The sequence below is a fragment of the Corvus kubaryi genome, unplaced genomic scaffold (genome assembly GCF_017639235.1).
Source record: "Corvus kubaryi isolate FWS band 111438036 unplaced genomic scaffold, C.kubaryi_AGA036_p1.0 37264, whole genome shotgun sequence".
In the NCBI taxonomy this organism is placed as follows: Eukaryota; Metazoa; Chordata; class Aves; order Passeriformes; family Corvidae; genus Corvus; species Corvus kubaryi.
Window position 1 is genome coordinate 2,572,201 of NW_024581079.1, and position 10,744 is coordinate 2,582,944.

Here is a 10,744-nt window from a genome sequence, read left to right on the forward strand (position 1 = left end):
TGCCCAGGGGTGTTTTACACCTCCCGCCACGCACCTTGCAGCAGCTGCTGGGGCCAGCTGTAGGAAGGGCTGCTGGGGGAAAATCAGCTTCTTCCACCTCCTGCTCTCCTTCTTTTCTCTCCAGAGCTGTGCTGCTCTGTCCCTGCTGCCGGGAGCAGCCAGCTCAGTGTGGGCATCCTGCAGGCACCAGGCATGGGTGGCCAGGCTGGTGCCGGCGGTCCTGGCAGTGCAGCAGGTACTGGAGACCCAGCCTCTGCTCAGGACCTGCTCCAGCACCTCCTCCAGACCCTTTCCAAATGCAGCCAGCACCTCCTGCTCTTTCCCAGCTTCTCCTGGGACTCACAGAGAGTGAGAGCAGGAGACACCCCCAATGCGAGAACTTCGGTGAGGTTGGCTGTGCTTGGTGCCCTGCTTTGCTCCAAGTCCTGGCAGGATTTCTCCTCTCCTGGCAGGATTCCTCCCCTCCTGCCAGGCAGGAGAGAGAAATGGGACATCTGCAGAGGAGCCACCAGATAACACAGCAGAGCCTTGGAAATGCCTCTTCCTTGAGCTCACTTGTGGAGGGAGCTTGAGCGGTGAAGTCCCTCAGCCCCATCCATCCCCTCATGGACACTCCCAGAGAGTCGAGTCACAGGGAAGAAAAGGCAAATCCTCACTTGTTGCCAGAAACAGAGAGAAACTGGAGGGGAGCAATGAGGATGGGAGCAGAGTGAGGAGTGTGGGCAGTCAAAGGGAATGGGGAGCCATCAGGGCTGTCCGGAGCCATCAGGGCTGTCCGGAGCCATGTGGGAAACAGGGAGAACTTCTTGGGCTGTACCGCTCTTCCCCTGCATCCCCTCAGTGCTGGGAGGTCAAAGATGTGGAGGAAAATCCCTAGGCAGGAAAACCCTGCTCTAAGAGAGAGTGGACCAAAGCTAAACCAGAGTGCACAGCACCAGAGCATGAAACTCATGGCTGGGGCTGAGCCATGAGAGTGTCACCCTAGGCAAGGGAGAGGAAAAATATTCCCTCATGCCGTGTTCCTGCTCCAACAATCCCCAGCACTCGGCTTGGCACCACCTGGCCTTACAGTGGAGTGACTTTGGAGGAACACAGGGCAGGAAGGAGCCCCTTGTCCGGACACAGGAGCACATAAACCCCATGTGCAGAGGGCTCCCTTCTCCTGCTGAACCCCAAATTGCGAGCTGCAGGTGGCTCAGCAGCTGCTGTGTTTGCAGGAGATAGCATTGTGCACATGGCAAACATTGGATGACGGAGGCTGATCCCCACCTTTCTGCTCCCGAGTAAAAACGAGCTGGGCTTCTCTTTAGGGAATTGGGTGGATTGGCATTATCCTGGGAAAGGGAGTATCTGGAAGGGGATTGCTCACCGGGAGCCCTGTTGGGATTAAACAGGACGTTTTCACAGCTGGACATGGGTGACCACCTCATGTCAGTTGAAATCCATTTATTTAAAAGGGATTTGGGAACCTGGAGGGCCATCCCTATCCATCCTTGGTGTCTCAGCACCCCCTTTCCAGGCACATTTTCTACAGCCAGGATTGACCTGGCTGAGGATGGGGCAGCGCAGCCGTGTCCTGGCAAAAGCCAACGTAGAAGTGTGAGAGCACAAACATTTGGAAAATGTGACTCATTTTTCAGGGAGAAACGAGCTCAGAGGAGTGGTTGTTTACAAACTCTTTTATTTTCACTCACACTAAAGTCCCTCTCAAAAACGTAGGGTGTAAAGTCCACGTGAGGAAAACACCAGGAAAAGACGCTGGTTTGGGCTTCTCTTTTGCCCCAGAGGCTCCAGTCCAAAGCCTGTTGTGCTTCCAACTTTTCTGATGTGGGAAGCTGCCAGCAGTGCCAGGAGGAGCAGAGACAACATTCCTCCTGGGAGGCCATGCCATTCCCTTGGAGAAGCCCATGAAAAGGCTCAAAGTCTGTCGGATTTGGGAAGGTTTGGTTCATGAGCACCTATCAGGAAAGAGAATCGAGGCAAAGGTGTCCTTGGAGGCTACGTCCAGTGGATACCCACCACCGTTCTCAGCATCCCAAGGGAGTAGGAATGGTGCTTATGGAAAGTTCTTTCTTTCTCCTACAAAGCCGGATACCGACGGAGTGGGGATTGTGTTTGGCTGGAAGGATCACCCCTCTCCTCCTTGTTCCACGTCACTCAATGTCCTCAGGGCCTGGGAGATCCCTGTGCTTGGCATTCTGGATCAGGTCCTGGTAGGTGGTGGGGCAATAGGTTTTGTAGAGCTTCTCAGCCAGGGTGTTGCTGCCGGCCACCACCACCTTGCGGTTGCGGTTCATGAAGTTCCACAGGTGCAGCGCATAGGAGTGGTTGAAATTGGGGCTTTTATCCCACACCTGGTAGTACCGGCTCCAGGCTGGGTATGGGATGGGGTAGAAACGCTGGGGGTTGAGGAAGGAGATGTTCTGGCAGCTGTGGTCCTCGGTGCCTTGGAAATCTGTGAGGTTGCAGAGCGTTTTGAGCATCCTTGTCATCAAAAATGGACCCTGGTTGCCCCAGATGTTCCCGTTGTACTTGAGAACAAAGTTCTCCATGCAGTCCCAGATGAACTTGTGGCGGGCAGGGAAGCCAAAGATCCCGTTGCTGGAGAAGCGCGACTTCTGCGCCGCCAGGAAGCTCTCCTGGGGGATGGGCCGGATGGAGATGACATCTGTGTCCATGTAGATGCCCCCGTACTTCCAGATGAGCGCCAGTCTGCTGGCATCCGAGCTGACGTGCACCCAGTTCTTCTCCTGCTCCGGGACTACCTGTGGAGAGGGAAAGGTGAGGTGTGCTGCCGTGGGCAGGGAATGGATCCAGTCCATCCACGGGGCTGCAAATGGCACCATAAACCTGCACCTGCACGGCTGCAAACGTCGCTGACAGCCTTTGCTGCCTCCAGCTGCTGGATTTTACTGGGATAAGATAAGGAGCTGGAGCAGAGCAACGCTTTGTTCTCATTAGGAATGCAGGAACATTTCCCAGGTGGTTTGATGGCACCTACAGTGTTAACCCAATGCCACCATGAGTCATGCCCTGCTATTTCAGTGGGACACAACCCACTTAACACACTCCCGGATCCCTCCCAGCTCTTTGAACCAGGCTGGAGGCTTTTCATCGGCATTTGTTGGCATTTGGAGGCTTTTCATCGGCATTTGTTGGCATTTGGAGTCACTTTTTCTCGGGAGAAGAAAGAGTTGGGAGGAAATCTGCCTGCCCTGCCCAAGCAATTTGACCAAAGCTACTTGTGGGCAGTTTGCCAGGAATTTTTCCCAGGGTGGAGCTCACCAGATCCCTCCTTGGCTTTGCATGTTGCTGTTATAGAACCTGAAATCTCTCCCCTATCTCTTATCTCCTGCAGGCTCCGGCAGAGTGAGGCAGCTCTATCAAGTGCTCAGGCAGCACATTTTGTTCAACCAGCTTCTGTTGGGGAACATTATTAAGGCTGTTTTCTCAAAACACGTCTGCAATCTATTTTTACCGGTGTTTCTTTTGCCAAAAAATCCGATTCTCCAGATAAGGGGGAAAACGCCGATCATGTATTCCATAAACAGAGAGATGAATACACAGCAAAACGCGGCCAAAATGAATCTATTCCCAACCAAAACAATAAAAGTCACTAATTTCACACAGTCCTGCGTTCCTCGTTCCTTTTAAAGCCTTTTCCCACCCCTATCTGTAACTCTTTTCCTGTTTTCCACTTGTTTTAACACTCACCTGATTGTACCACTGGAGCAGAGGGGTCTCCTGGAAGATGGTTTCCATCTGGAGAGGGAAGATGAAGACATTCTTCATAGAAGACAAGAGGGAGAAGGCTGCGTAGCTGGTGTTCAGGTCCAAGGCTGTCTCGTTGGTGAGTCCCCTCATGAAGAGGATGATGGGCCTGTCCTGGTAAATCCGGGCTGCAGATTCCACGGAGCATGACACCAGCGGGGGTGGCTCCAGGCGCTCCGTTGTCTCCAGGAAAATGATGCTTTTACCAAGGTTCAGCACCTGCTCAGGTGTCAGGTAGTGCTGGGCCATGGGCAAGTAGGAGAAGACGCAGCTGGACAAGAGGGAGATCTCGTACAAAATGCCCGAGACAAAGCAGAAACAGAGGCATATCTGGATTTTCCTCAACATTCTTGCTTTCCTGGAGCGTTTGGGGGCATGCCTCCGACATGGATGCTGAGGAGACACAAGGAACAGCAAAAGGAGGAGCCAGTTATTACTCAGCAGGACTAGGAAATGGAGGGATGTGGCTTAGGACAGTGAAAGGTGAAGGCAGTTTGGTGACAAGCCTGGTGACAATCCCTCTAAGGGTACAGAGAGCTCTTCCCCCTGGGATGAAGATCTGGAGTCCCACTTCCTTGGCCCCAGCCAGGCAGGGGGAACCAGGAGAGGTGTTGGAGAAGGGATGGGCAGCTGTGTCCCGTGGTGCAGGCATGGGCTTGGCAGAGAAGGCAGGACTCAGGGAGAGCATGTGAGAAGGGTCACCATGCCAAGGGAAGGAGCCCCAAGCCCATGCCTGGGGCAGGCTGGTGTGGGAAACTGTTCCCAAGCACTGCAGTGCCATTCCAACACCTGCTTGTCCCAGGGAATCTGTGGAGCCAAATGTGCCCACGGAATGAAGCGTCCAAGGGGAACATGAGTGTCACCAGGGGGAAGGGTGTGATTACAGCTCGGGGTGTGTCACCCCGAGCTAAAACATCAGCATGCCAAAGGCTTTTTCCCAATCCATCCCTTCTGCTCACACTTCAGCCCTGAGGGATGTGAGGGATTTGTGGCCTGCAGGGATGGAGTCTTGTGATGGACCAGAGAGAAGCAGATGAGGATAGGAAGTGGATGGTTTCATACAAGGAAGGAATTAGGACGTACCCGGATTATAGTCCTGACAAATCTACATCTCCAGCTCCTTTTCCTGCCCTGGCGGTGGCAGTGGGACTCCTGCAAAGCCCAGCTCCCTGGTGAGGACACCCAAACCGTCTGGACCATGCAAAGGGATTTCTGGAGGTAGGAGAATGGTGCACGGGGGGAAACCAGCTGTGCTGCCAGCTCAACCTCAGTCCCAGAAAAGGTGTGGGATGCACCTAAAAGGACAAAGAAGGGACACGTTTTGTGAGACCCATCTCGTGCCTGGCACAGCTCCCCCCTCCCGATCCCAGCAAGACATGAGGCCATACAGCCACGGGGAGTTCCTGCTGGCGAGAGGCAGGATGGAATCGGATCTGCGCTGCACTGCCTGGTGACACAAGGAAATTCCCTCCTGAAATGCCACCTGGTTGCACCTGAGTAGCTCTGCAGGGACCAGGAGCCAGGGTCCAGTGGAGGGGACACACCTGGAATGACAACCCAAAGTCCAAGAGGCCCTAAAAGTGTCCAGACCTTGAGTTATTGAAGGGAATGGCAGGAAACACAGCTCTGTGTGCTGGGATAATTATTGAGCCTCATTCCATGTCACCCTTCCAGAATACAGATAAGTCCGGAGCGGAGAAAACCCCATGGAAATTCCCTGCCAGTGCTGAGCTTGTGCTTGGAGCTGTGGCAGCTCCCAGTCCATTTCTCAGAGCTGGATCTCATCAAATTAAATATTAAAGCAGTGACTGTTCCCATCAGTGCTGCTTCCTGTGCTGCATGACAGATTTTGTTGTTTTCTATTCCAGCTGCACAGGGTTTCTCATCACATCCTGGGTTCCCAGGGCAGCACGGGAGTTTGGGAAGAAATTCTTGGGTGTGAGGGTGGGGAGGCCCTGGCACAGGGTGCCCAGAGAAGCTGTGGCTGCCCCATCCCTGGCAGTGCTCAAGGCCAGATTGGAGCAACCTGGGCTAGTGGAAGGTGTCCCTGCCCATGGCAGGGGTGGCACTGGATGAGCTTTAAGTTCCCCTCCAACCCAAACCTTTCTGGGGTTCCATATAATTCCATGTTAATTTTTCCAATCCCATTCCCAGTTTCTCTCGTTGTCCCAGCAATCTGCACTCTGCTGTGAGTGGCAGCCCTCGGGACCTCCCTGCAGATATGGAACTTGAACAGAAGACAGGGAATGGAGAGCAAATATCCGTTTGGAAAGGCCATGTTCCCGAGTCTGCAGATAAGGCAGCCCGTGCATGTTCCAGCCCAGCCCAGCCCCACGGGGCTCGGGAGACACCAGCACTGGCACTAAAATAAACTGCAGTGCTCAATCTCCAAATTTCCTCCCGCCTTTCCCACCTGCCTCATTATCAGACAGGTCCAGCTAATTTACTCAGGTCGTTTGAAAAGAAAACAGGAAGAAAACATTGCTCCCTGGCAGCTCCATCACTAACTCAGCTTGGCCACATTTGCAGGCTTCTGGCTGTTGGTTTTTTTCCAGCCCAGAATGGTTTGGGGTGGAAGGGACCTTAGAGCTCATTTTGCTCCAACCCCCTTCTGCTGGAGTTCACACCCCTCAGGCTCCAGGGCCAGGAAAGCTCAGGGGGATCCCTCCAACCTGACCCGGGTCCTCCCAATCCTTTGGGGCATCCAATGGTGCTCCTGTACCGTTAAGGCAAGGACACCTTCCACTAGCCTGGATTGCTCCAAGCCCCATCCAAGCTGGTTGGGAACACTTCCTGGGATCCAGAGGCAGCTTCTCTGGGCACCCTGTGCCAGGGCCTCCCCACCCTCACAGGGAGGAATTCCTTCCCAATATCCCATCTAACGTCTGGCAGTTAAAGCCATTCCCCCTGTCCTGTCACTCCATGCCCCTGTAAATCATTCCTGCTGCTGCTCCAGTGCCGAGCAGGGACTGGAGTCTCTCTGTTCCGTTTTAAATCTTGATGCCACTCTCCTGAAGCAGAAACCCCCAGCTTTGCTTTGATTAGAGTTGGGAGCATGAGGACATTCCCATTACTGGATTCATATTTCTCCTTTGATGGCCGACAGATCCAATGTCTCAGGTCTTTATGAGCAGCCCAGCAAAGCCATGCTCGCAATAGTCCTTCAAATTTAAAACAGTCCGGGAGGCATTTTATTTGCAAATTGTGGGCAGAGAATGAGGAGCCACTCCAACATCTCCCTGCTCTGGGCACAACGCTGTGAAGAGAAAGACGCATCTTCATCGGCTCATTCCAGGAAATTGTTTTGCTTGGTTGGTTTTCCAAAACCCCTGTGTGGCGAGTTATGAATTCTCATCACATTTGACCTGGAGGCTGCTGTTATCAAAATGTTCCCTTCCCTGCTCGAGTTAAAAGGACTGCAGAGCCGAATGTTAGAAATAAATCCCGGCCATTGAATAGATTACCCTGCTGAGCGGGATGATTCCGGGATGCGGCTGCTGCCTTGATGGCCCATCTTGTAAAGAGATTTCTTTTCTTGGGGCAATTTCCGTGTTTCAAGTGCAGGATGAGAACGGCTGGGAGACTACAAGGAAGATTACTACAGATGCCTGTGATAACTCCTCGAGGTGGCCGTAAGACACAGGCGCTGGGAATACAGCGGGATTTTGCAGTAAATGCCACCAAAGAGGGGCGATGATCCTGCTGGGTGCTGGCCCTACACCCCCTGCACATCGCACCCCTGGAGTCCCTGCGGTGCACAAAGGAAGGTCCCCAGGACAGCCCACGAGGCTCCACCAGCCCCGCAGGGATTCAGGCTCAGCTTGAGCAAGGACTAAAACTCCCCGTTTGCGAAAAAGGATTTTTAAAAATAAATAAATAAATAAATAAATAAATAACCCCAGCACCTGCAGCTCACAATTTTCCCCAGCCCTTGAGCCCAGCCTTCATTTCAGTTTTAGGCTCTCTGAAGCGAGAGGTGCATCACAGACTGCAGCTCGTGCACCACAAGCAAATATTGCGCATCTCCCAGTCCTCTGGCAAACCCCACTGCCACAGAACGCGCATTCCCACAGCTCCTGGAATCCCTCGGGATTCAAAGCAGACACCTCCGTCCGCCTGCCTATCCCCAGCTCTGCAGCTTTCCTCTGAGAGCCGGTGGGATTTGCTTTCAGATTTGCCTTTTGGATGTTCCTGGGAATAACCCCAGGGCAGTCCCCGATTTCCACACGAACAGCGTCTCCTGAACACACATGGGTTTATTTTTGTGTCTTTATGGGATCTGCTTGAGGAAATTACGGCTGCCATCAAACTGATGCACGTGCACGTGCACGCGCTTCAAGCCCAACCCCCTCACGTTTAACACCAGGCACGTTTGGAAAGCGCTTTCCCATGGAAAGCCTGTGCGAGGAATAGATCGGATTCACGGCAGATTAATTAACGCGGCTGGCCTGATGCGAGTGAAGGGGCTCCTCACTGTGCTGTGCCACACCTGCCTTCCCATTCTCCAACTCCACACGTTTAGGGATGGAGCAAAACTCACCTGAGGGCTGCCAAGAGTGGGGCTGTTGGGAAGCCCCACTGGGAGGGATGCACAGGCACCGGAGAGCCCGAGGAGCTGCGCTGCCTCCCCGCTGTGTCCTGCCCCGGCAGGGCTCGGAGCAGCCTCATGGCTCGCTCTGCAGCAGCTCTGCTGTTTGCTCTGCCGGGGTGCCGAGATAAGGCTCAGCTGGGGCTGTGCTCGCCCAGCAATGGGCAGTGCGAGGTCCTCCGCTGGCCAAAGGTGAGTCCCCTGCTCTGCCAGCGTCACCAAGGATGGGTGGGACTGGGAAAAGGCACCTTCTGGGGGTGGTTTGCAGCACACTCAGCCTTTTCTCTTTGTACCCAGATCCGCACTTAGGGAGGCTGTTATGGGGCAAAGAAGGACTTTGCTGGGTGGGATCGGTGCTCTGGATACTTCCAAGGGAAGCAACAACAGGGCTTTCTACACAAGCACATCCCAAATAACACTGCACATCCTGAACTACCGCCTGACAGGCTTCCGTGCCTGCCCAGGCAGGTGGGGAGGTTCTCCGATCCCTCCGAGCCTCTGCTTGTCCCCAGCAGGATGCCTTGAGGGGCACAGGAACAGGACTGGGTGAGCCACCTCAGACTGGGAGGATTCCTCCAGAGCTTTCGTGGCTCTGGAGTCTCAGGGGTGTGAACTGCAGCGGCCATCCTGTGCCGGGACAGCAGAATCTGTAAGGAGAGGTGGAGCTGTGGCATCCACGAAAACTCCCCAGTGCATCCCCCCTGACCCAGAGCTGCTCAGCCCATGGGAGGACATCACAGCATCCAGCAGGGACGTGATCCCCGGCTCCAGCCACCCACACCAAGCAGGTTCTTTGCAGCTCTCCTCCTCCTCTTTTTCCTTCCTCTTCCTATTTTTGGCCAAGAAATGCCAGAAATACCCAGAGATGCCAGGAGAGCTGGAAGCTTTTTCCAGCCAGGGAGTGCCGGCAGCCCCACGTGTTGCACACACGCAAACATGGCAAAACCACCCATTTTCCAGCCAACCCCCCACCTCTCTCCATCACCAGTGCTTGGAAGACACCAAAAAACCACTCGGCGCATCCCCCCCGCAGCCTGTGATGGCACCAAAAATCCAGGCAGCTCTTCAAAAACAGCCAGAAACATTCCAGGGTGTTCCCATTCGCTCCGGGCCAGCTCGGGGGCACCCCCTCACCCCTCGGCAGGGTGCAGAGACGCTGACCCCGGCTACGTGATTCCTGCTGGGAGGGCTGGCGGAGGATGCGAGAGCTGCTCATGCTGCTGCAGGCAGGGCAAACAGCGCCCACGGAAAGGCAGCGAGATACCCAGCGCTTAATCAGCTGATAAGAGCCCGGGTAAAAATGCCAGGAGAGCTCCAGTTGTGAACAACATCCCCGGGGCAATGACGTGCGTGAGGAGCCCGGCACACCCCTCGGTGAGGAACCCTCCCCTTGGGCAAACACGGCTCGGGTCCATCGTTTGCAGGGAATTGGGGTGGACAGCGTGCAGCTCAGATGCTGGCAGCTCCTCTGGGGGTGAACACATCCATCTGCCCACCCAGCAGATCCATGGCATCCCTGCCCGTTGGAAATGGATGATCTCCAGGGTGCCTTCCAACCCAAACCATTCCATGATTCCATGGTGGTCCATTCCTCCCTCCCTTCCCAGGGCGCTGGGAAGTGTCTGCTGAGCCTGGACGATGCAGCAACACCAGGACAGAGATAGCAGCTGATATTAAAAGTTCCAGCCCAGTTTTTATCTTATCCATAACGTGGAAACTTCCCCCTCCTCCCCCAGCTCTCCCCATTGCCCTAATGCCCTACTGAGACTCTTGGCACAGATTTAGGAGGAGATATTTCCATGGAGCTCACTCCAGCAGGAAGTTATAGACTGGAGCAGCCTCATCCTGCCTCTTAATTCCAGATGAACTGGGGCCAATCCCTTTGTACCCCTCAGGATGCTGCAAACTGGGCATCCCACCAGGACTCTGCCCATTCCCTACTCCAGGTGCCACTGCCGTGGCCTCACCGGTGCCCTGCCAGCCCAGCAGGGGAGTTTGGGTCCCCAAAAGTCTGCTGAGGGGACAATAAGCAGGGTGACATACACGCCACAGCTGGTCCACAGCTGGGGTTGGGCTGAGACCCCTGGGTGCTTCACACCCACACACACCAACACCAAACACAGGGAGCAGCCAAAATGCTGCTGCTGCTCTGCATTGCCCTCTATGGGAGCCTGTTTTCCATAGAAAAATGGGAGGCTGGAGGCAGAGCCTGTGCCTGGACCTCCTTCATCTCCAGGGGCTGGGTGGCATGGCCAGGGGAGGCCAAAATCACCCTTCAGTGTCACAGAAGCAGAAGGAGGCCCCAGCTCCCACGGATGTGACTGGGGCAAAGTCAGGTCTTCCCTTCCCTTCCCTTCCCTTCCCTTCCCTTCCCTTCCCTTCCCT

The 10,744-nt window shown here is 54.7% G+C and overlaps 1 protein-coding gene across 1 annotated transcript; it reads right to left on the reverse strand.

Annotated features, from left to right (window-relative positions):
- Positions 1 to 1,678: 1,678 nt before the first annotated feature.
- On the reverse strand, positions 1,679 to 8,425 carry A4GNT (alpha-1,4-N-acetylglucosaminyltransferase). Its single transcript, XM_042024505.1, has 4 exons — positions 8,312 to 8,425; positions 4,855 to 5,066; positions 3,715 to 4,164; positions 1,679 to 2,765 (listed from the first exon to the last, which is right to left on the reverse strand). The coding sequence occupies exons 2-4, from the start codon at positions 4,969 to 4,971 to the stop codon at positions 2,154 to 2,156; spliced, it is 1,179 nt and encodes a 392-aa protein (XP_041880439.1). The 5' UTR covers positions 4,972 to 5,066; positions 8,312 to 8,425; the 3' UTR covers positions 1,679 to 2,153.
- Positions 8,426 to 10,744: the final 2,319 nt, after the last annotated feature.